Source organism: Cetorhinus maximus, unplaced genomic scaffold (assembly GCF_964194155.1).
Source record: "Cetorhinus maximus unplaced genomic scaffold, sCetMax3.hap1.1 HAP1_SCAFFOLD_390, whole genome shotgun sequence".
Lineage (NCBI taxonomy): Eukaryota > Metazoa > Chordata > Chondrichthyes > Lamniformes > Cetorhinidae > Cetorhinus > Cetorhinus maximus.
This window is the reverse complement of record NW_027596336.1, coordinates 77,685-103,752: the sequence shown is the minus strand read 5'-3', so window position 1 is coordinate 103,752 and position 26,068 is coordinate 77,685. Positions and strand designations below refer to the sequence as shown.

Below are 26,068 nucleotides of genomic sequence, written 5' to 3'. Positions count from 1 at the left end.
AGGGCAACCATCATCTGAGAGACTAAATAATGGGTCAAAGTTTTAGAGAGACAAAAAGAGGCAGGAAAATGGGGGACGGGGAAGCCTTAAGTCAAGTCTATCTCTCATTTTTTAAACAAGTCAACATAATGGAACAAGACTACACCATTCAAGACACTAGAAGCTACAATGGATTATGGTTTCCAAATATGACCATAATGCATTGCAAATCCAACACCATTGGCTTAGCATAATCTACTGGAGAACGTTAAGAAATATTGTTAGGCTGTTTATCTCAGTTATTTTAACATATCCCTAAAGTTGAACACACATGTAGTTACTGTGGTAAAAATGACTAATTCTGGTACTAATATACTGAATACCAGTATTTAGTACAAACCAGTTTCTGGTGTATTAAAAAGGAGTGTCTCTGGAACAGTTTTGAATTTCAAAGCATTCCTTTGGGTGTCTTGCAACTACATTTTTATTTGCCTGGCTCAGTGGAGCAAGACAATTCATCTCTTATTTAAGAAATCTAAAGGTGGCAGCTGTAGGCACAGCAAATAATTATATTACATAGCAAGTGGCTTATTTAACTAAGTGATCACCTATACTAGTTTTAGCCTTAGATTAAGTGAAATACAGTAGATGGGCAATTTAGGAGTCAAAAATATTTACAGGATGTTTATTCATCCACAAGCTCTTAAAGTTAAATTGTAACCACATATTCAACAGCCTACCGCAAATGTGAAGTCAAACATACCACATATGCTTTCCTCTGCCTTCAGTGTCAATGGGCAATCAACATCATTATTCACTAATGAAGTCATCACTCTGTTTCATTCTGCAATATGAAAACAGACCGTTAGTTAGGTTTGGATATTTGAAGCACCTCAGCAAAATATAAACTTTTCAGGCTTAAAAATGTGATTACACTAACATGGCGAGTTTTACAATTTTCAGAAAACAGTCACTAACAGGCAAATCCTAGTTAAGGGGACAAATTGTGCCGCTAACCGCACAAGATCTAATTTTCTTTTCTTGAGGGGGGAAAGAGTGCTCACTTTGTTATACATCAATGGAGTAGAATACAGCAAGCAACTTAATGAATAGGTCAAGGAATGAAGCTTTATAGTAAGGTTTGGTGTGGTGTTCAATCTTAAGAGTTGGATTCTGCTAGAGAACTAACCCAATAAAATAAATGAAATTTCACAAGCATATTATTTCAGAAGCGTTTTGAATGAACAGTCAACGCAAACTGCCTATGAGAGTAAAAGGAGTTACCTCAAATCTAGGACTATATCCACATATGCACTTAGCCATGTGCTGTTTTCATCTCAGGTTTCATTGAAGAAGGCACAGCACTTCGTTCTCCATGGCCATTTCTTTCCAAATGTTAGCAAAGATCCTTAGGAGTTGTGAAGCGTTATAAAACCTTTAATGGACTTGAACACTTTTCTGAAGACATTTGCACCAAATTTAGCTGTGCCCAATTATTTTGTTTTTAAAAAAATTATAGCAACAAAGACAGATTATTTTTGAACTGCTGGTAACCTTCATCCTGATGTTTCTGATGATTGAACTCCAAAAAACTATTGCAGATCATCCAGCTGCTAGTACTAAGTTTATCACTTCAGCTATACAGCAGCAAGTTTTGGAACAGAATTTTTCCATTTTGCTATCAATTACCCCATGTGTTGTCAAAGTCATTATAAAGCTACCCGTTTTTGAGAAATGGGGAGAAAGGATTTTTTTTAATAGCAAAGTTTCAAACAGAAACTGATAGCCTTTTGATATCTGACATTAAAAATAATTATTTTCAAGCCAATTTGGTAAGACAGAAAACTTCCACTTCAAAATTTGCCTTTCTGCACATCTGAAGTGATACAACTTAGCACTACAAACTTAAGTTTATATGCATTGAAAATGGCTGATCTAAAATAAAAGCCGAGGAGGAAGGTTCAAAGTAAAACCTAAGGAGTCATTTCGAATAAACACCATCGCTGGCAATGACCTCAGACATGTCAGCTACGTGGGAAAACAATGTTACTAGAATTCCTACAACTGTTGCAAAGGGACAGTTGAGATTTCAGTTTAGATCAATTGGTTAATACCCTTTTGACAGTACTTTATAAAGTATACTACAAAATCATGACAATAGATTGTACTTGGAAAAACTTTTGCCATAGGTTGCTGATTACTAAGCTAGCAATTTGGTCACATAACTAAGCTGTCAAGGTAAGTGGGGCATCAACTGCAGTGGCAATACATCTACAACTGAATAGCGATACAAGGCTTAACTGCTAGGTAGAATCAGTTCCTAATATCTCCCAATTAGTTATTTAAAAAATTATCTTCTTCCATCTAATTTTACCTTTACAGATTGCGGAATTAATACCTACCTATACCCTTTCTACTACATCCCATCCCACAAGAATCCAACTACAGGAAAATCAGGGTTATGAGTCAAGTATTTAGTTTAATGAGGCTTCGTGAAGCCTGTTTCAGTACAAAAAGGTCAACTCTAAACCACTTGAACATACAACACAAAGAAAGCCATTTCCAAATATTTCTCATCCAATACATGTCAGCTTATAAAGATACATTGCTCAGGACTTCATTTGTAAATTTTGAATTTGGAACATGATTAACTAGTTATTTACAATGTACAGAGCTCTTGGAACCACTGAAAGATGCACAAATGTCCAATTGCAAGTTAAAAATGAAGCCTTTTATCTTCAGCAGTATCAAGGCGGTTTGTGAGGCAGAGAATATCTTCTGTTCCCGTGTTGCTTCCCTACCTCGCTACACTAAAGGAACGTTTCAGTTGACAATTTTTACAAGAATAAGTGGCTATGAAAGCCTTTATTTTAAAATAAAGACCACAGCTTGTTCAGCTTCTATAAAACATCAGTTTGCTTAGCATAAAAATAGATTGAGAACACACTATTAACCCCTTTTACGTTTGTTTTACTAGAATTCCAGTCAACCCCGCAACTTCAATTCAGAAAAAGCTAGACTTTATGGGAAGCATTTGAGCAATGTTAAGACAAAAAAGCAGATCTAAAGTGAAAGAAAACCTCAAAACATTACTAAAAAAATATTGAGGGCTCTGCCAACTGCCTGAGAATGCTTATTATTCGATTGTTTAATTCCAAAATTACTGAGCCAACACTTAGTGTGCATCCTCATGTCAGAAGCTGTCAGGCTGTGATTAACAAGGCCAAACTGAATTACTACAAGTCAGTGAGAATACAAGTACACAATACGATTCCACGAAGCTCCGAAAATCTTTATAAATACAGCCATAGGAAGGACGATCTTGAGCCAGGAAGATTTATTTATTCGTTGTGTGTAGCTGAGAACAAGAAGCAGGTACAATGTAAAAAGACTGCAACAGTAATCATAGCTTCCTCTTCCTATTGCTAGATCAGTGGTATGGACTGACTTGGATCATGGTTTAGAGCTATCGGGGTTGGCAGAACATTACCTGATGCATCATGTAACATTGAAAATTATTGCATTGACATTGATGGGAGTGTAAATGCAATCTCAATGAATATATTATGGGAAGACACCAGGGAACTGGGCTTGAGGTTTTTGATACAAAGTCCAGGGCTGAACTTTTAAGATAGCTTCAATGCTTTAGAAATTTAGAATACACTGCTGCTTTCTTGGTTTTGGTTCAAGATGGGAATACATATAAATGGATTTATTTAGGAGAGGGCAAATCTGTTCAGCTACGTAAATAGTGGGCGAAAAGTCTGGCATGCAGAATAAGAGCTAAAAGCATACTAGTCCAAGATTTCAATGCAAAAGAATGCATTAAACGATGGCACTATACAATTAACTTCAAGATTTGTAATCCATTTCTCAATATTGCACTATTCCAGTTAACTTATAGAACTTAGTAGCAGGGATCAAGCACTGTGGTGCAGCACAGACCAAGAACCTGTTCTTTCCGCCTGGACCCAACAGAACTGCAAGGCCAGAACCTACCATCAGTAGAACTTTCCGCCCCCAGAGGTGCACTGTTGACTGGTACTACAGGAAGAATAAATATTACATTGTACTGAGCTTTCAGTATTCAGGTTATGGTTACTCAAATCCACATGGATAATGTTGACATGCAGATACACTGCTTATTAGCAATTCATTTAATATAATTTTTCAGAAATCCATTACCAAGATAACTATATCTTGTCAGAAGATCAGAGTTGCAACCCCAACCCCCAACCATTTTTCACTTAATTTCCATTTTTAATCACACCTACCTTAACTGTCATAACTGTCCCTGTAGGAACCACCGCCGCCATAGCTCCCTTGACTCCTAGGAACAAACAAAATCCCTGTAGTGTTTTGCATATCATTTCAGGGCAAACAGCTAATTATAACAACATGTACCCAAACATAAATTGAACATAAAACCAAACTAAATAACAAAGAAACATCTTTACCTATCTCTGTTATAGTAGTCTCTTGATCCCGAGTAACCACTTCTTGAATCATAGCGTGCAATATACCCTCTATCTCCTCCACCTGTGTAAGAATCCAAATAATGGTGTGAATACAATCAAATGGACAAAAGTGCATTAGTATTCAAGTAACCACATGAAATGGTTAGAAAATTCCAGTAGTGGTTCCACATCTGGGGAGGCAGTGTCATAGTGGTTTCCAGAGACCCAGGGTAATGCTCTGGGGAACCAGGTTAGAATCCCACCACAGCAGATGGTGAACTTTGAATTCAATAAAAATATGGAATTAAAGTTCTGATGATGACCACGAAACTACTGCCAATTGCCATAAAAACCCATCTGGTTCACTAATGTCCTTTAGGGAAGGAAATCTGCTGTCCTTATCTGCTCTGGCCTGCATGTAACGTCAGACATACAGCAATGTGGTTGACTCTTAAATATCCTCTGAATAAGTGTAATTAGGGATGGGTACTAAATGCTGGCCTAGCTAATGACACCCACATCCCACGAACGAAAAAAAGGGCTTCTAGTACTGCTATGCAACAACATATTACATAGCAAAGGGACCATTGGCACTCTACAGAATCAATCCTTTTAACTTTCATTGTGCGTAGACGAAATTCTTTTAAACCATATCCGTAACATTATATACCTCTGGAAAACCCACGAGCTCTACGTCCAGACCCTCCACGGAAAAATCCACGACTGCTTGCATTTCCACCCCTGTAGCCTCGGGATCGGTCTCCGGAGGATTTTCCAGCTTGATCCACCCTAATCTGACGTCCATCAATAGACTAGAATCAGAGGAAAGTTAAAACATAAATTATTTGTTAAATAATTTAATTTCTAAATAAGATAACCTGCATTTATACTATGCTTTTCACAATCACTAGACATGATGTGCTTTATACAGAAACACAAGCAGGCCATTCAGTTCCTAGAGCTTGTTTCACCGATAAATAAACTTATGGCTGATCTTACACTTTTAATAAAAATGCAATTGGGAAACATGGTAGCTGGCTTGCAATTATTCCACCAACAACCTGCATTTATACAATACTACAACAAAAGTCCAAAGCCACTTCACAGGAATTCAATAAGGCACAAATTGACACCAATCCAAAGGGAGAGATAAAACAGGTGAGTAGAGCATGATCAAAGAGGAAGACAGGACTCTTGGCCAAAAGAGCATTGGTCAACCGGAGTTTGGAATTAAAAACAGCAGGTAACAGAAGTCTGGAAATAGTTTTAGTCGGTGGCCTGAGGAATGGGTAGTGATAGGTGTTATTATGGAGATGGAAGTAGAAAGTCTTGATGTTGGATATGGGGTTGAAAGCTCAGCATCAAATAGGATGCTGAGGTTGCACACAGTCTGGTTCAGCCTGAGACAGCTGCCAGGAAGACTGATGAAATGGCCAAGGAGTGGAGTTTTTTCTTAGTAATGTTGATGGTTAGCTATTAGTTAGGACACCAGAGCTCCCCTATTCTTCTTCCAATCGTGCCATGCGATCTTTACATCCACCAGGGGAGAGAGAGATAGGGCCATATTTAACATCTTATCGGAGGTTGGCACCTTTGACATTACTCTCCCAGTACTGTACTTAAGAGTCATCCTGAATCATGTAGTCAAGTCTCTGGAATGGTGGGAGACGGATGGCATGAACCCATTACTTTCTCACGTTGAGGCAGCAGGTACCACTTGTGACACCTAAACTATAAAGCTTATAGAACTGATGGGTATTTAAAATGTACCTTTCCATTCATAGCTAACATAGCATCCTTTGCATCATCAGGATTTTCAAAGGTGACGAAACCAAACCCCCTCGACCTCTGCGTCTCTCGGTCCTTAATTACAATAACTAAAGCAGATAAGGGAAAAATTGTTCAAGTTATGAAATGCCACCTCACAACTGAAAGAGTCTGTAAATAATTTTTTGGCTACTATGTAATTCACAGCATAGAAATGGGCCACTTGGCCTAAAAGGTCTATGCTGGCGGTATTTATGCTTCATACAAGCCTCCTCCTACTCAATTTATTGCATCCTGCCCCAATTACTGCTGCCCTCCTCCAATTATCTGCCTGAGCACCTTTATAAAGTATTAAAAAAAAATTTCAACCCATTTAAAACTGTGAAATTATAAGGAATCGATAGGCTGAATCTTTTGTGGAGTGGCAATCACCGCCAGATTGCCACTTTGCTCCTATTTACTTACCTTAGACTGGAGTTCTGCATTTCTTGCCTGGACTTCCAACCCGGGCCTGCTGAGAAACGCGCAGCGTAGCAGCTCCTGGAGGCTTTCAGTGTAGTGTAGGATTGTTGGGAAAGCAAAGCCATGTCCCCTTTTAATAGCACTAGCTGCTGCATTCCGTTAAGTTTAGATGTCTCAGCCCAAGTGTGTAAGGTATGTGGGTGAAGGGGTAGTCAGATGGGTAGTTGGGGTATGGGTCAGGAGGTAGTTGGAAGGATAGTCATGGGGTCAATAGCATATAGTTAAACAGGAGTTAGAAAGGGTTTTAAACCTTCTAACATTTCCTGGGTAACTATTCTGCTAAGTGAGTTGGAACAATCCAAAGTCTAACTTGGTGTTTTGGAGGATTCCAGATGCAGGGTAACTGCCCAACATAGAAGTTGAAACTTCCTGGGCAATTCCCGTGCAGTCCTCGCATGGGGACTTCGGAGGGGTCCCCCAGCGCATCTTCTGGGGTGCCACCATCCGGAGACCTGAAAATCTGGGCTGATGTGCACTGAACAGTAAAAACAATCAAGTGCTTAATTACAAGCTGAAAACGGAGAATGTAAAGAAAATACCCATTTCAAAATAACCTTCCAGAGACTCAGTCACAATTAAGCTGCTGTGGTCCTGAAATCGTGCACTGCATCAGCGTGGCTGACATGGGCGGATTATATTTAGATGCCACAACAGATACCAACCTTCAGAGATCTGTCCATATTTGGAGAAGACGGATTCCAGGGACTGCTCGTTAGTGTCGAAGTTAAGACCACCGACAAAAAGCTTTCCTTCGTCAGACATTTTGCTTTACCTATTCGGAGGGGGGGTGGAAGAAAAAGAGAATTTCGTTTGCTGGGGGGATGGGGATGGGGTTTTTTTTTCCCCCTATAGAGACGACTTGCAACCAACCACAGGGTATGAAGATGGAAAAGCAACACCCACCCCCCTCCCCCGATAGAGTGGACAGCTTTGCTGCATGGAGCCCCCCCCACCCCTAAACTGAGCCCCTCGGGCGGCTGGGCCAGCCGGCCGGCTCTCTCTCTCTCTCTCTCCTCGCAAGCAGATGGAGTGCCGCAGTGCGGCAGGATCCGGGTCCCAAGGCAGTGGCCATCTCGGTGCCCGGCCCCGGCTTCTGTGGCGCTGCTGCTGCTGCTGCTGCCGCCGCCATTTTACAGGCCACCCGCCTCTCATCTCCCCCCGCAACCCCTACCACAAAACCGCTCGGTCCCCTCCCTCCATGTCTTCACAGTCCGCCCACCTACAACATAGCATTTTTGCATCGAAGCCAACCGTAGGTCCAAACGCAACAATAGGGTGAAAAAAAAAACGTTCAGAATGAATTATTTTTGCAATTTTCTGCAGCTGATCGAATAAAACCCATTTCTAGTTGGGTTATTTCAGTTATCCGAGGCCCGCCTGTTTTTTAAAAAATAATTACTTGGCCCCACCCCTCGGTCGGTTCAAAGGGAGCCGCTCGGCTGACCACACCGACTGGAAAGCACATCAGAGTCGTCTCTTCCCCCAATCTCTGGTCAACCGGGAGCAGGAACCGCTCACAAACAACCCCCGCCCCCAAAAAGGGTCGCAAAAGCTTCGTGGCGGCATTTGCGTCGCATTCCTCACTCACTTCACACAAAATTGCTCCAACAATAACACCAGCAGCACCGCCAAACTCCAGGGTGAAAATGGGAGCAAGTCGAACACCGGCTGCTATTTATAGCTACAGACCCCCCTCCCCCACAACCCCTCTCCATGCCCCGGATCCAGAGGCTCTGCGCATCCTCCAACAGCTCCAGACCTCCCCATTGATGGATGAGACCTCAACTCAACACAGCCACACTGCCAGCAGCAGCTCCAGCACCTCTCAGGTCACAGGTACCACCACCACCACCACCAGCAGGAGGGGAACCCACAAACAAAGCTACATCGCCCGGTCGTTATTTTTAACACTTATTTACTTGTTTTTGCAAGGCAAGGAAGGGTCGAGGTCTCTCTTATCAACAAGCATTGCACACCTGAGGTTGTTAAAAAAAAAACACAAAAGCCCCACACACAGCATTTCACGGGAAGGTTAGCAAACAAAATCTGCTAGTCACATCAGGAGATAGGTGGCCAAGGAGCTTCGTCGAACAGGTAGGCTTTATAGAACGTCTTTATATATAAAAGGGGATGGAAGCGACAAATTTTAGGGAGAAAATTATGGAATTTTGGGCCTAGGCAGCTGAACACAAAGCCACCGGTGCTGGAAACACTCAGGTCAGGCAGTATGGAGAGAGAGAGAGAAAAAAAAGTGTTTAACGGAATCAGAAATCCTATACTCACCGTTCGCTCAACATCAGAACAATTCTCCAGCTTAGTCGCAAATTGTTTCGGGGTGGCACAGGTTGACACAAACTATACACAAATACAAGAGCAGCTTGTCAGATGCATTTTAAATTGGTGATTGGTCAAACACCATTTTATTACATTATGTTCAGTGATCCGGCAAGCCATGTCAAGGGTACTGTATCCAATATATTTTATGCTGTGACACCACGAAACATCTTTTTTAAAGTAACTATGATAATTATTAAGAACAGCTCCACCACCGATATTCACTATTGCAGGACAGCATATATCTTACTCTTAAAATCAACAATGCCAGCAAGAAGAATGTTAAAATACAGGATTCTTTAAAATCAAGTCTAATGTGAAATTCAGGAATTTTACTACATTTCAATGTGAAGCATAGGCAGCTCTTTGCCTGGCAGTACTTCATCTTCAATTGAAATAGTACACTTACTTCCTTGTAGATGAGAGCAGAGGACCAATTTATAGTAACACTTTTGTTTACTGTATTTAATATAGTCCTGCAATCTCCTACATTAGCAGCAGGGCTTTGTGTGAAGCATCTTTCATAATAGATATTAGTTGTAATTTCACTTTTTCCACTTCAAGTTTAGTTCTCCATCAAACAGGATTTGCTGAGAATTGTCATAGGTATACACAAGTTCCAAAGACCCCCGCCCACCCTAGCTTGCTCTTTTAAAGTACTCATGTTCAGGTGCCAAAATCAGTACTTTGGGAAGTTCAGATTTAACTGAGACCAAATTAAACAGCTCTCTGATTAACAAAGCAGACTCTGTAATGAATCAAATATATCATACCTAAATTGAGTCGGAGAGGCCAAACTCAGTTAAAGGACCTATCATTGACCTGAAATGTGAAGTCTGTTTCTTTCACCACTGATGCTGCCACACTGGCTGAGTATTTCCAGCATTTGCAGTACTTTTTGTAGAAACTGCATATCAGTTACAACTGCAGTCTTTAATCTATTAGAAATTATTCATATATGCACATGGTCTTGGAATTTGTAATGGAAACTTCACATGTGAACCAGTCAGGTTTTAATTTTGCATATTACCAATGGAGGCACAACACCACTTTAACTTGCAGGAGGGTATAAATTACCTGTGTGACAATAATAATGGAAAGAAACTTATTGGCTATCCCTTGCTAGTGAGGGTGATTGTCTTCCATGAGTCCAATTCAGGATCTGTAGACTTTATAGCACATAGGGCATTTATTGTCATATGGAATGTTAAGTCATGTTCAGGTCATGGCATATTCCTTTTGCTTTTCCTTTTCATTTTGTTGTCATCGGATCTCAGAATGCTGGAATCCTTCTCAGGCTCTGCCATCACCTGAATTGGTCCAAAGCGATGATCTCCCAGGAGTTGATGTCAATGTTGCATTTTTTCCATGTTGGTTTCAGCACATCCTGTTCTCGCACTTAATATAAGATCTTCCACAGGCAGCGTTGATGGTATGACGCAATGCTTTGAAATGTCTCATATACATGGTCCTTACTGTATGGGGCTGAAACATGAACATTGAGCCTAGTTTCAGTTTTGATGTTATCTTCACTCGCTTCCTCAGGTGGTTAAAGGCTGCACAGCAGATTTCAGGCAATGCTGGATTTCTTCGTCAATATCAACCTGTGAAAGATAACTTGCAAGGTCCTGGAAGTGCTTCACATTTTCCAGGCACTCATCGTGCATCCTAATCAATGGGGCTGGGAGTGTGTATTTGGAGCTTGCTGATGGACAACTTTGGTCTTCTGAATGTTGTGTGCAAGTCTTCTCAAATGCTCCTGTAAATAAGTCAATGATTCTCTGAAGATCCATTTCCGATACTGCACTTACTGCAGCATCAGTGTTTTGGAGCTCAACGACAGAGGTCAGAGTGGTCTTAGTTTTTGATTGGAGTCAGAAGTAAATAGTTTACCGTCCATTCAAATAAGCTGCACTCCAGCAGGGAACTTGTCTCTAGTCAAGACGGAGAATGTCAGCAAGGAAGGTCAAAAAGAATTGGAGCGATGACACAGCCTTGTTTGACTCGTGCCTCAACCTTAAGAGTCGGTAATAGAACCATTAAGGTTCTTCACTCATCACGAAACAGGTGAAAGATGGTAACGAGTTTTGGAGGACATCCTTATTTCAGCAGAATCTTCCAAAGTGCCTCATGATTTAGAGTTGAAGGCCTTTGTCAAATCAAAGAACACTGTGTAGAAAGAGGTTGATATTGTTCAGAACAATTTTCTTGTAGTTGGCGAGCTGTAAAAATCACATCAGCCACGCCTCTTGATGGCCTAAACCCATATTGAGATTCAGGGAGTAGCTCTTCAGCAAGTGCAATAAGTCGATTCAGAAGGTTTCTTGTAATGGTCTTTCCTGCAATGGAAAGCAGGGAGATGCCTCTAATTTCCATAGTTGGATTTGTCCCCTTTCTTGAAGATTGCCACAATCACAACGTCCTTGAGATCATTCATGACTCTTTCATTCCGGATCTATAGGATAAGGGCATGGAGCTGTAATGTTAGTTCATCTCCTTGGTGCTTAAAGATTTCAGTGGGGATTCCATCACCTTCTGTTTTGTTGTTCTTCATTTGAATTATGGCTTTCATAACCTCCATAGGCATTGGCAGAGCTGGTTGAAATTATTGTAGGTATTAGCAAAAGCTCTCAATACTCCATTGTTAATAATAATAATAGATTCTAGGATTTTCCCTTCTAGCACTATCAGGCTAACTGGCTTTAGTTGTTTTCTCCCTCCTTTTTTGAATAGAGGTGTCACATCACATTTGCTACCTTCCAAACCTGTGGGGACTGTTTTAGAATAGAGAATTCTGGAAAATCAAAATACCCCTTTTAAAACTTTAAAATAACCCTTCAAGTTGTTTATCTCAATGCTCAAATTCATACAACATATCTTGGAGGAGATGACAGCAGCAGTAATGTCACTGGACTAGTAATCCAGAGGCCCAGGCTAATGCCTTGGGGATATGAGTTTGAATCCCACTATGGAATTTAATTTAATGAATAAATCTGGCGTATAAAGCTAGTCTCAGTGATGGCGACCATGTGACTATAATTGATTACTGTCAAAACCCATCTGGTTCACTAATGCCCTTTAGGGAAAGAAATCTGCCATCCTTACCTGGTCTGGCCTACATGCGACTCCAGACCCACAGCATTGTGATTGATTCTTAAAAGCCCTCTGAAATGGCCTAATATACCAGTTAGTTCAAGAGCAATTAGCTCTTGCGTAACAAATGCTGGCGATGCTCAAATCCCATGAAAGAACCACCAATGCATCTCTGTACTTTCCTTCTGTTGTTAAAGACAAAAATAGTGTACCAATGTTTTCAGTGTGCGCTTTACATCTTCAACCACTGCTTACTGGTTGAGTGTTAAAATCCATAACATGGGTAAAATAGCTGCATATCAGTACCATGGAGACACCATCAACATCCTACAGGGGAGTCGTAACCTTTGATTAGCACAACTATCAGAATAACTATTCCAGGAAAGCAAGCCAAACGAATAACCAGCAGCTTCAACCATGTGCATCTTGGCTAACTTCAAGCAGCATCCAACCACTGTTGAGAGCAAAGGGTCTATCACATCTCATTGCTGAGAATGTTGACTCAGTCACTCTAAAGTCAAGCACCACTCAAGTGTTAATAAAAAATGTAGATGCTACTATGTGCTATGTCTGAGTTCCAAACTTTGGTGAGAGACTTTCTAGTTTCACTGAAAAGTGGCAGATGCGTGTTATGTAAACATACACATGAAGCTCAACCACCTAATTGTTACTTCCTTCAGCTTCTTTGCATTCAAACATCTTGCCCTCTTTCACATTTTTCTAGATCCTCAAGTGCCTTACCAATTCTGTTCAGTTTACCTTCAGTTGCTATATCTCTCAACCTCCACCTCCATTTGGTTATCCTTCCCCACTTCTAAAAGTGAGAGAAAGCAAAATGTTATGCTTAAACCTCTACCTTGTTCCGTCTTTAATTCTGTCCCTTTGGCTAAGCTTTTGCTCACCTGTCTTAATACCTCAACTTGGTTATCAAATTTCATCTGACCATGTGAAGTGTCTTGGAAAGTTGGACCATGTTAAAGATGCTATATAAATTCCAATAGTTGCAATTTCATTTCACATAGCTCCCTTCATTGCCAGTCCTTCTGGACTTTATTATTCTGCAGATGTGCAAACTGCGAAAAGTTGATGCACATTTCAGTGGACAACAAATCAATGCTGATAGTTTTACCATAATTACCACTACAATATTTGGGCCATTATGAAGACACAACCCAAGACTCCTTTCACATTGCCTGAATTAAGTCAAATATCATTGTTTTAATTGGCAGTTTGGGATTTTAAGTGTTTCAGTTCCTACACCTCATGAGCGGTTCCAATCAGCAGCTTTGATCAATTTGCAGTTTTTTTGGGCAACTAGTGAAATATGTTGGGAAAAGATCTTCCCATAGGTAATTTGTTCTGAATGTGCCAAGACACCTCAGATTAGAGACAAAAACTAATTGAGCTAACATTTATAGTTGATCCAGTTTACCCCAGAGATAAACCATTGTGCAAACATGTTGACTTTTCCTGACAAACCCAGATTTGAACCTTTTGAGCAAGTGGACATCTAAGGGTGGTGGCAAAGGTAATTTTCAACAGCACCTTTCAGAAATCTGAGCATTGCTGGGACAAAAATAAGCAATTAGCACCAAATTAACTTTTAGTGATGGTCAAACATAATACTTATGATCCATCCAATTAGCCCCAGAGCATGTTTTGCCATTTTATATCATGGCTGATCTGTACCTCAACTCCCTACAACATGAAAGAGATCAATTAAAAGCATCAAGGAATATAGATAATGGATATTAAATGAATGAGGTACAGATCAGATGGAGGCACAGGTGTAAGGGAATAAATACCCAACTCCTGTTTTTATACCCCTATGACAGTTATGCATTTCCACTATTCTTGAGAGAAAAAGTGGGGCCTTCTGCACAACAGGTGACATATTTAAAAAGGACAATAAGTTCAATCACTGGGATAATAAAAATACCAGCACAGACAATGGGACAAATTATCTCTTTCTGTGCTCCAATTCTATATAAATACTTGGAAGGCAGGTTTGAGTGCACTCAGGTAACCTTCTAAACTGTAACTGGTCATCATGACAAAGGCAGTCTCACAAACAGAAGCATATCTCAAATTCTTGCGTATGGCACAGAAATAAATAAACAGGTCAATACAGCTCAGTCTGAACAATTATGCTCTCAGCCATCTCTAAAAGAGACTTTAGATAACAGCCTGAGAAGTCAGGTTTATTTTCAATTTAGATAATTACACAGCATGGAATTAACATTGAATATCATATGCAACTCAAAACGACAGATTGTCATTTTTCTAATAGCTTTTGATTGTCAGTCACACAAATAGGTAGTATAAAGAGATCATAGGGCAGCTGATCAATTACATATTTAGCTATGTTGAACTTCGCTCAGTTGAAGACAATTTCCTGATCATTCAGAAGTTAAGATTCGCCGTTTATAGACAATTAAGGCATCTACTGGACATCAGGTGGTTCATTTACTTTTGCCACATGGCCATATTAGAAACTAAGTAAAATGTATTTCCTTACTATCACAACTAATTCAATTATCTCTTTGGAGCAAACCTTGTGTCTGGCCCTTGCATAGAATTATTTACAGGTCTAAAACAAAGTCTTCTTCAGTCAGTAAAGGGTTAGCTTCTCTGTTTAAGAATCTTTACAATGGGGATTAAGATTTACATAACTTTTCTAATCCAGTTCAAAACCCCCACACAAACTTGTGTAAAGTGTTTCCAGGAAGTTACATTTCTTGATAATTCAGCATAAAGCGTTAAATTCCAACTACAATTTTACCCTACTTTACCCAGTTACATCTGAATACCAGCAAACATTAAGAGTTTGAGATTGTTGTATGATATAGTGATACAGCAGGAGCAAAGAGAATGGAAAAGCCAAAACCAAGGATAATGCTTTAAAAAAAATACTTGCAGTTCAGAGATAACACAAAAGCAGAGGAGCGTGACCTAATATGGTAATGACACTAATTTATTATTGAATTGCAAAATGACTTTTCTGCCTTTATAAAGAGCAGCACTATCCTATTTGTGGGTAACAAGTGCGGAATGTCACTTTCAGGAAACCAAATGGCAAAGCACCTTTTAAATACTCTACTTCAAAAGCAGAACAGGCTCCATTCATCTTATCTACAAAGTGCTCAAAAGTAACCAATTCATTTCAGAAATGTTTTATTATGCATATGCACATGCATAGTGTAAATTCTCAGTTAAAACATTGTTTAACTGACCAAAGTTGCCACCTGCCAATGATGTGATTTTTATGATAGCTGAGTTACTGCAACTAGCAATTCCCACTCAGTCAGTACCTCATTACTTAGCGCTAAAATAGTTTGGAAATGAAATGCTGCAAGGACAATCTTTAGTGTAATGAATGTCAATTCAGATAATGTAGCTTTTAAGTGTCCTGTCAGCATCTGCCATCCATTCAAAGCAGTCTTACTCTAGACAGCAAATAGGCTTTTTTTGTAGCAGCACAGTAGATATTTCAATTGTAAAGCACAAAAATGGGTCTTGACCAGTTAACAAGTAAAAACACTAACCACATTCAACAGAACTACAACATTTAATTGACAGTTTTGAAGTACATTCTATAATTTTTTTTTTTTACAGTACAAGTCCTCATTTACAGTACATTTTAATTGTTTCTTAAAGTAACCAGTGATGCAGAGTCAGGATTGGTTTGGTAGTGCTCAGCTAGAGATGGAATTGGACAGGATTTGGTGCATAAGAGATTGAAGGAAAAGTTCATCATTTAACAGTGTGCACAGACACAACTCTTCAGATCAGCATATTGTGCAACAACTGGCATAGTTTTTTTTTAGACTTTGGGGGGGACTTGGAGCACTCAATATGTTAATTATAATGCTTTCAAGAATGTCATCTCCACAATTTTAATGTCTAATGAAATAGGAGGAGAAAACTGTAGGCTGGACACAAACAATTTAATCCAACAAAAGTATTGGCCAGTTACCTGAAAACATTAACTGCAACTATGCTAAAAATGTTTTTCTTTTTTTCTTCCTTTTCTTTCAAACAGAAGAATCAGCCTGAAATGAGTGAACACAGCATTAACAAAGAGTGAACAATCAAATGTGCATCAGACCCAGATCCAAGAATTTGCTGACATACTTTCAAAAAACTTATGACAAATCTTACGGTATCAAATATTGAAAATCCATATTTACAACTGGTATTTACGATGGTGAACTAAGATCTTGCTTAAATCCAATTATATTTTGTTATTAGATGCAATATTCTACAAACAATAGCTTGAAGAAACCATTCAAGGATCGACTCATTGACCCCAATACACTGCTGGAACACATGGAGGGCTAAAAGAAGTGGGAAATAGAAGGAACTCCCATGTTTACCTGTCAGAATAGGTATTCAGTAAAAAGCAAACTTATAGAAGCATTCAAAATCTTGGATTAGGCTAAAACAACATCGTTAATCACTACTTAACAGTAACCAATGTTGCATGATGAGCAAAATGTCACTTTTCCCCCAAAGGTGAAATTCTCTTCTCCCTCCCCAATCCTGATTAATTTATACCAACATAATGAACAAAACTCCAAGATAAGGTTGGTCAAGAGGCATAGGCATTAATTAATTTTTGATCTCCACCTAGTAGGGGATTCCTAAATCTGACAATATCATGTAAATAGTCACTTGATTGCATGGAAAAGACAAAATTGAAAGAGGCAAAAGCTTAATTGCAATTAATATCCTAGTTTTACAATTGAAAAAGTGGAGATCTCAAAATTGTGCCCTTTTCTCTAAATTTCTATTGTCAAATGCAGATGTGAGCAAAAAAATTAATTTACTAGTAACAAACTCACTTGCTGTATGAATTTTATTTTAAACTAATGAAAGTACAGGGTACTTACATTACATTTCATGAGATTTCACCTCTTCCTCTCCAAACTTTTAAACACAACAATCTTCTTACTTCAGCTTTGCTCATTCTACAACAGAAAGTCAATAAGTTAACCTTTTCTTACATGTTATTTCAAATATTAATCCATTAACTAATTCTCTAACCAGCACAATTTCTAATTCTACTTCAGCACAAAAGTTTAAGCAGGTCATCAGAAAGCTAATCAAAGACTTTCTATAGTCCTTGCTTTCAAAATGTGTTTAGCAAATCCAAAAATTCATGCATAGTATTTGCACAATTGAGAAATTCAAGCATGTTCACAAGTACAACCCAGTATGAATTAAACATTAAATGGGTTAGTTTTCCAATTCAAAAAGTTGTGGGGAGAATCAAAGTCTGCATTTTAGAAAAAACTGAAGTGTCCACTCATCACAATCTACAGGTACATTTCCAAATTATGTGGAGACTCTGCAATATTCCAAACCCTAACAGATCCTCCACTCCAATTTCCTGTAGAGATTAGCTACCCAAAAGGGAATAGTGGTAGAATTGCAGAAAACAATACTATTCAATGATAAACATGCAACTAAATTAAATACAAAGAAAACAAAAACAGAATTCGAACCATTGCTTGTGGTATGCTGGGCCCCAGACTGAAATCTGGGGACCTTGCGAACCCCAGTTTAGAAATGTCTGCTGTGTAATATTGGGAATAACTTGTGAACTGGGATATTTGTAAAAATCACTCAAGGCACAAATTCCTCTCCCTTCCACTTAACAGCACAGTTGACCTTAGCATTCATATTGCTGAATTTGACAAGTTAAGGTCCAGGGTATGAAGTGGACAGTTTCACATCAAGAGTCCTTCATTGGTTTTTTCATCCAATGGCAACAAGCCAACTTGATTTGGGTGTATTTTCCAAACAAGGGAACAGTAGTTTGCTTGAACTGAATATATAGAGATGTACACATTAAGGAGGCCAAGGAGGAAATCCACTCAAGTTTATTCCAAGTACATCACCAGAACATTTAAAACGGATCAGCTTAACGAAATGGGAAAGTGGACATTGTACGAGAGCAAAATGAGTTACCTCAAGGCTATGATTATGTCCACTGATGCATTAGCCATAACCAGCTGAAGTTTCCTTGCAGGAGGAACACGTCATTCTTCAATGCCACTACCTTCAGCAAAGCTAGCAAAAATCTTGATATTGTGAAGTATATGACATCTTTTTGACAGGTAATATGGGCTGTTATCTTAATTCATGTAATTGTTGCACAAGTTTTGACTATTAAAAAGGACAAAACTAAGCAGGAAGTGCTTTCAGATAAGATGGTCTGAGAAAAAGTTTCACTTAAATGCCTGGTGAAACAGGATTCTTGGGCAGGGAGAAAGAGAAGGGAAGAATCTACATTCCACATGAGAATTGCTTAATTTAAAAAAAAACACATTAGCTTTGGGGCTAGGGTTGTAACTTTTCTGAGATCAATGATTTTATCTAAAAGCTGAATTCTAGGATGAAGTGTCATTTGGACTCCTTTCAGGACTGATTTATATGTCCTTGAACAGTTATGTGAATTTAGTTTGGCATGTTTCAATCTCAGCAAGCTAGCTTTCCCTACTGAAAGAAACATGTCGGTTTTAATCTATGACTACTAATTTTAGTTACCCAGAAAAATTATAGTATTATTCATACAACTCGGAATGAAGACGGTTTAAAAAATACATTTAGGCAAGCCATTCAAAGGAAAGATGGAAATGGATTACCACATTTGTATTGAGCTAGTGGACCAAACCCTAAATTACACCGCACTAACTACGAATCAAAATTACTTATTCATGCCTTTTCAAAAATAGTCTAGAATGATGCAGATTTATCTTTAATCTAAAAAAGAGAATCTGGTTTGCTGGGTCAAAATAAGAAGGATGGGGACCTGAAGGAAGGAGGAAACCACTGAAAATGAACAAGATCAATATAATTCATCGCCCCTACATAACTGGATTCCAAAGTCCATCACTCACCCCCCCCACTTCAAGTTTGGATCAAAACGTCATCAACGTTTTAAAAAAAAGTTAGTGACTTCAATTGCAGAACACATTATAGAACAGGATGTCTGTCATCTCACTTGCACTTTTAAACACACAAGAATGATGCACTACATATTTCCCTTCAAATAGGTGAGTATTTTTTTTTATAAGAAGTGCTGTTTCTAAAAGCACTTATTAGTTATAAAAGTTAGCCAGGAAACAAAGCAGTCTTGTTTTTCTGGCAACCTCCATTACACATTAAAAAAAATTGAGCTAAGAAATTATGTAGCATGTAGTTATTTAAATTATAGGTAAAGATAGAAAATGGAGTTCTTTGTCATGAATTCAGTATTTAGAATTACAGAGGTAAATAAAGGATACAATAATTAGAATGTCACATGTTTTAAAATGGAGAATTCAACATCCAATTTCAGTTGCTACATTTTATCCAAATTGGATGAACTTCAGTTAACAGGGTTCACTGTGACACTTAAGGTCGATTAAAGGCAACAAGAGATCTTTGGGCAAGGTTCTTTAATCAGTTTCCAAAAAGCCAAGTTTATACAAAAAAAAGTGTTTCATCCTTGCACATGAAATACAGCATGAACAAATGGCCAACTTTACCAGTATATAATTTTCCAAAAACAAGCCTCCTATATTAGATTGAAAATGAATGCATTTTTTTTTGCAAATTGTATCTTAACAGGATCAATGCAAAATACTCAAGATCCAGCAGTTTGAACATTCCACTGCAAGTTAATTTTTAATGACAGGCAGAACGACTGAATGCTGATTTACCATCAGGAAAGTAATCTGCGTAAAATTGTATTTCAACAAATAAGCTCGAAAAAGTCAATACTCTGCAACATGCACAGCTTTTGTGATCTAGCTCAAACTGGTCTTTTTATGGCCAGCAGAGGGGAGAGAGAAAAAAAGAGAAATATCAAAATTCTGCAAAAACTGTGGGTTGGGAGAGGAACAGATGAGGATTTCAACAAGATAAAAATAAGACCAAGTCTGTTCTTTACAGGTGTAGGCCTGAAAGTGAAAACTTAAAATAAATAGGCTCAATAGGTCTTTTTTGACCTAAAAGTAAATGCACATTCAAGTCAGAAGCTATCAGACTGTCAATAATTTTGATAATGTTAAAACAGACAACAAGTTCAGAAGATAACTGCTTTCTGTAGTTCCAAAACTCAAGAGCCAAAAGGAGGATGATCTTGATTCAAGGAGATTGATTATTCATTTGTAGCTGGAGGAGGAGAAGCAGGCACAATGTAAAGAATTTGTAATACATTTTTAATTCAGCTTCTCCATATTCTATCAGATTGTAAAAATAGCAACTGATTGGTACACACTTTCCTTCTTTAACACCATTAACTTTAAGTACAAACTGCATGAGGTGCTAGTACCAGTAAGGCTCAAACTTAAGTACATTCAAAACAAGCAACTGGGCAGACAGCGCAAAATTCCAATTTGGGGATCTATTTCAACTGACAAGCTCTAATGTTTGTCAGAATCTTGGATGAATATTTCATTCCAAGTCTCTTTCTTGGGGTTATAGATATAAGTCAAAAGGGGAGGAAGGAGGTAGAGAAGAAAGAAGGCTAGCATATGAAGCACCCACCTCTTAATACTTCATACAGAATGCCATTGAAAGATATTATGGCAACATCCACAGCCAAGACAATTTCCTTTCGTTATAGTAATGTTGTAGACAGAAATTGAGGTACCAAGAGAAATATCAAAGCTAAAGGATCTTTCATGATGTTGCCCATTGAAAATCAGGACAAAACAAATGCCCTTCGAGTGCATTAGTGATGCTGTAGGTACAAATGCGGATAACCTGGAGCTTCCGAAGCTCCTTCTAAGTGCAGAAGTATATAGCTGCAGCACTGTAAATGCCCAAATAAAGAATGTGCAACATGCATTGCCAATTAGATAGACAGTTCACTGATAGGGCTGGTAGACCCACTCCTAAAGCTCTGTGAACAAAACTCAGCAGCCAAAGCCCCAGGGAGCATAATGCAGAAGAGGTTATTTCATGTCAGTCATCTCCCTCTCCTTCAATATACTGCTGATTAAATAGTGCAAAGGGAGTTCAAACACCAGTAGCAGAAGCCATGGTCTCAAAAATAATGCACTAGAAAATAGTGCTTCAAATTTGTCATCAAGACAGGCAATACATTCATAATTTCTTCAGTCCTGGAGGAGAGTTGAAAACCAAAATTTCATTTGAATTTTAAGCTGATTTGATACATTTGCTTTACAAATGTGCAGCAAAAGGACTCTAGAAAACAATAATTAAGGGTAATCAGCACTTTTTTTGTAATCAGGAGCGCTCCATTTATCCAGTTGTTAGAATTGAACTTAACTGATCAGAGACAGAAAACAAGTGATAACGGAAAATTTAGATCCGTAAAATCCAGATTATCCAATCTAGATTTTAGATTTCACGTTTTGAATCTAAAAGAAGTATGTTGAGTTAGGCGATTACATAATTATAGTCCTATTATAAACACTATTAAAAACGCTTTAATAATTGAAGGGTTACAATTCATCATAGAATTTTATAAAACATCAGGTTCTTTCATATTAGTTTGTAAAGGAAATTGCTATAGTAAAATCCTAAATTACAATAACATCTAAAATGCAGCTTCTCATCAGAATTCCCATCTCTTCCTCCTGCTTAGTTTTGTTTTCATCTAATTCACTGTAGCCTTTTAGAAGTTTTGTCCTTGCTCTCTCTCCTGGCTTCTACTTCCAGGTCAAAGGAAGGACTACATTTCAAAAACTTAGATATATGTGCAGGGAGAGGTTGAAAACAGCTTTTCAGCTACTTGAATCTCCAAGTCAAAAGTCGACATTTGTGGCAGTAAAATTTCCAAAGAGTAAAATATGCCCAACAGCGGTGCTACACATTAGTAATCTTACAGGTTTAACTCCTTCCAAAAATCCCATACCAAACACTCCTGGCTGGCACATATTCATTTCAATACCGAATTTTGGCAGCCCGTACTATTGTTCACTGGTATAAAAGCTTACATTAAGCTTGATGTATTTAAAAATAACTTCACGTCAAGGCATTATTATCGCAGTTAAAACCCAACATTGCAAAAAGGTGAAAAAGGAACTTACAACTCCACATATCCCATTTACCCCAAGTGAGATATTAAGAAAGCATGAATTTCATAAAGCTGTATGTAATTTTTCACATTAAGTTGAAGCTCATGTGCTAGTCGGCACTAATTTTTCAGTTGGATGGGAAATCTGTGTCCCAATAAGATGAGGTTCCAAGATTTTGTGGAACAACTGAGAACATTTTAAATACAAGATTAAATGATAATCCACATAGCCACAACTACACTGTTCTAAGCTTATGATTTTCAGTGTTCCAGTGCAAATTGCACTGGAAGCTTAACAAGAGGTTTATACATGTACTTACCATAACTATCATAGTCATCCCGGTACGACCTTCCAACTGAACTGTTATAGCCATAACTGCTAGAATTTTGACTCCTACAATTAAAAAAATGTAGTTACCACAATGCAATACAAAATATAGACTTACTGATATGCAGGAATGCAATTATTTACCTATTATAGTCATTTCTGTAATTGCTTCGTCCACTTCTGTCACCATCTATTGAAAGATTGAACAAGTTAGCCTTTAAGTACATGTTGCAGGTGGCGGGGGATGCTTAACCTCTACCGTATATTTTATTTGCCTATTGTATACAATTGAAAACAAACATATGGTTTCAAATTTTCTTACAAATGTGGGTGGAACCATGTGTTAAACTCTGCCATGCTGAATGTCACTGATCTCCCAGACATCCTGTACAGAATCGCATCCAATACTAGCATCAAAAGTTTATTGTTCGCCATTAGCAAAGCAGTATTTATCACCTGCCCCTAGTTGCCACAAGGGCACAGAAATTACATGTAGGCCAGTTTAGATAATGCTATTACCTAAAAGACTCAGATAGGGTTTCGGAATAATCTCAATCTACTTGTGCCAATTGTTTTTTGCAGCAAGCCCACAAAATACCAAATTTATCAATTTCATCTTCACAAACTGATTGCTGGGATTTGAACTCATCTTCTGGTTTACTAGCCCAGTACCATAAACAATAAGTTACCATCCCCGATTACATTCACAAATCAGCAAGCTACTTTCCATCATTAATCACCTCTGTAAAATCCACGGCTGCTTCTCCCACCACGGGATCCATAACCTCGTGATTGCCCACTTTGGTAATTCCGTGATCGCCCCCCGGAGCCTTTTCCTGCCTGGTCTACTCGAATCTGCCGACCGTCGACTGACTGAAAGTGTCAAAAGAAATGAAACAGATGAATTGCCATACTGGAGCACTATCGATAGTATAAACTGAGTACAATCACAATACTTCAATTTGTTTTCCTCCAACTTTAGAATTCAAAATGAACCCTTGTTCCATTCAAGTAATCTTTAGGTGTAAGGAAGGAAAAAATGAAATCTGGAAACAGGCTAACCAAGTAGGAGATAACTAGTCCACTAACCTAATTACAGGGAGAAGGCGGGAGAATGGGGTTGAGAAACTTATCAGCCATGATTGAATGGTGGAGCAGACTCAATAGGCCGAATGGCCTAATTTCTGCTCCTATGTCTTATGGTCTTAATTCACTGGTTGAATATCTGAGTAAAGTTATAAAGTTACTTCAAAGAAATTAGAACGTATGTAATTAGATAGGTTCAGACAGTATACAATGGTGTAAATGATGTTTGTTCTATGGAAAATGAGGCTCTATGGTACAAAACACTTTCATTACTTTGAATATATCCCAGATAGACAGTTTAACATATCTGAAGTAATGCCTACCATTTAACCTTTAAAAGACCCTCATCTAGAAATATATACCTTTCCATTCATGGCCAAGGCATCTCTTGCATCATCAGGGTTTTCAAAAGTAACAAAACCGAATCCTCTGGATTTGTGTGTGTCTTTGTCTTTGATCACAAGGACTGAAAATGGGCAAGGAGAAAAGAAAACAGCATCAGATGAAGTGCTCAAGTTAAAAATATATTTAAATTTTCAAATTAAGCATCTTGCATATATTTATTGACCAGTTATTATTGTGGAGTTGTATTTTTTATTTTTAAAAATACACAATTTAAAGGGCCGCGGCCCAGACAAGATTGGTTGACTTGAGGACTGATCATACCAGGAACCATTTTCTGTAACAAGGAAGCCTGCTAGCCTTCAATCGGAGCACAAGATTTGTCAGTAGTTAACCAGATTTTATTCACTACCCTGGCCATTTGCTCAAGCCAAACCACATCTAAAAATCTTCGTGCCATGCCTGAGCCACAGCTATGCTTCCCACATCCCATTTCTAATGTCACCCACCACCCTACCTCTGCTTTGTAATTTCTTCAGTGTCCTCTCTTTCAACATGCCATCCACCACAAATTTCAAGTTGCTGAAAATGCAACTGCACAAATGCTGTCCCACACTAAAGCCTACTTAGCCATTACCCAACCTCACAAACTGACTTTTGGCAGTCTGTGCCACAACGCATTAAATTTGAAACATACCTCACAATCTTCCAGGGGTTCATCCCAACCTACTTCCCTCATACTCTTCAGTGCATCATTTGAACAGTTCAAATGTTCATATCCTTCACATCCCTTCATCCCAATACTTGAAGATACCTCAACCATCTTGAATCACCTCTTCCTTGCCTAAACCCTTTTGCCTGCACTTCAAAAAAAAGGCTTGGTGAAGGTTATCTTTTCAAACATGATTTCAGTCACCTCTCCTAACGTTCATTACGGCTCAGCAATTGCAGATATCATTTATTCATTCTCTCTTTTCTTCTCAACACCCCCCACCAACAAAGCGCCCTAGATTGACAACACAGTATAAACAATGTAGAAATAAACACAGTATAAATAACAAATCATTATTTTTCAGTCTTGATTGAAGAATGCAGGCTAGGAGTACTCTAGACATTTCTTGGGCTTCGAACATCTGCAAATAGCACACAAGGGGAATTTTTTTTCTTTTAAAGTAGGCATTATAAAACACACCTAACTTGCGCTCCTTGGCCTGACCTAGTACACTTGCTTAAAGAAACATGTTTAAGGTAGGAAGGGGAGTATCTTCAATTGGGTGTGAACCTAAACTTGTGTGCTAGGAGTGGGGCTCGGACTCAACCTTTTTATTCAGAAAAGAATATCAACAGAGAATCTGGTGAGAATTATAGCGGTTGGGTATTAATCCAAAATAACCAGCTTCGGTACATGACTTCTCCAACTTGAGGGTGTTAAGTTTTTCCACAAAAACTGAAGTAGTCACCATCTCATTTAAAAATGCTGGTAGTATATTGCTGCCTCAATATGTTCAATCTTTTGAGCCCTTCTGCATTCCAGGCAAATACCAGCCAATTCTGACAGTCTCCTTTCCTGGTTGTCATCTCCTTCAGCACATTATTTTCGTTAATATACCAAATGCTATCAACCAGTGACAAAAGCATATTTGGCACAGGCCTGCAATTCTTTTTCTTAGTAAGGGAATGGCCACATTAAAATTGTTTCAAATGAACATACTGTACATATTAGCGCCTTACCATCACGAACCTCTCCGTACTTAGAAAACAGTTGCTCCAGTGATTGCTCATCTGTATCAAAGTTGAGTCCACCAACAAAAAGCTTTCCTTCATCAGACATGGTGTTTTCTGAGGGATACACAGACCACTTAAGAACATAATACATTTACAATCTCAATGAAAAATACTGCAATAATTGAATTGTATTTTGCGAGGGAGAATCTATGCAAAATTAAAACTACTTCCTGTTCCTGCCCACTTAATTGGAGCATGTTCTTTTTAAAGAAAGGAATACAGCAGAAAAGTCACATCACACATGCAATTAAGTTTTGCAGATAAATTCTGGAGACTAAAATTATAGCTACAAAAACAAAAATTGCTGGAAAAATTCTCTCCACAGATGCTGTCAGACCC

The 26,068-nt window shown here is 38.5% G+C and overlaps 2 protein-coding genes across 6 annotated transcripts in view; both read right to left on the bottom strand.

The window, feature by feature from the left end:
• The window catches only part of LOC144673586 (cold-inducible RNA-binding protein-like), a 45,764-nt gene extending 28,637 nt beyond the window's left edge, over nucleotides 1–17,127 (bottom strand). For 2 of the 5 annotated variants that reach the window (XR_013574387.1, XR_013574388.1), the window contains exons 1-9: nucleotides 17,045–17,127; nucleotides 16,129–16,204; nucleotides 9,009–9,080; nucleotides 7,388–7,497; nucleotides 6,207–6,313; nucleotides 5,107–5,248; nucleotides 4,437–4,518; nucleotides 4,254–4,306; nucleotides 743–823 (exon numbers count right to left, since the gene is read on the bottom strand). Coding sequence is in view for 2 of the 5 variants with exons in the window: in XM_078535339.1 (XP_078391465.1) it covers nucleotides 4,255–4,309; nucleotides 4,437–4,518; nucleotides 5,107–5,248; nucleotides 6,207–6,313; nucleotides 7,388–7,487 (486 nt within the window). In the remaining 3 variants the exon portion in view is untranslated. Of the gene's footprint in view, nucleotides 1–742; nucleotides 824–2,438; nucleotides 3,338–4,253; nucleotides 4,310–4,436; nucleotides 4,519–5,106; nucleotides 5,249–6,206; nucleotides 6,314–7,387; nucleotides 8,321–9,008; nucleotides 9,081–16,128; nucleotides 16,205–17,044 lie in introns of those variants that run through there. The other 3 variants (XR_013574386.1, XM_078535340.1, XM_078535339.1) reach the window with 3 other exon arrangements.
• Nucleotides 17,128–19,582: 2,455 nt separating this feature from the next.
• LOC144673585 (cold-inducible RNA-binding protein B-like) lies at nucleotides 19,583–25,829 on the bottom strand. The gene is made up of 6 exons (XM_078535338.1): nucleotides 25,676–25,829; nucleotides 23,965–24,068; nucleotides 23,257–23,389; nucleotides 22,661–22,706; nucleotides 22,509–22,582; nucleotides 19,583–20,315 (listed from the first exon to the last, which is right to left on the bottom strand). Exons 1-6 carry the CDS (start codon nucleotides 25,818–25,820, stop codon nucleotides 20,302–20,304), a joined length of 516 nt encoding a protein of 171 aa, XP_078391464.1. The 5' UTR covers nucleotides 25,821–25,829; the 3' UTR covers nucleotides 19,583–20,301.
• Nucleotides 25,830–26,068: the final 239 nt, after the last annotated feature.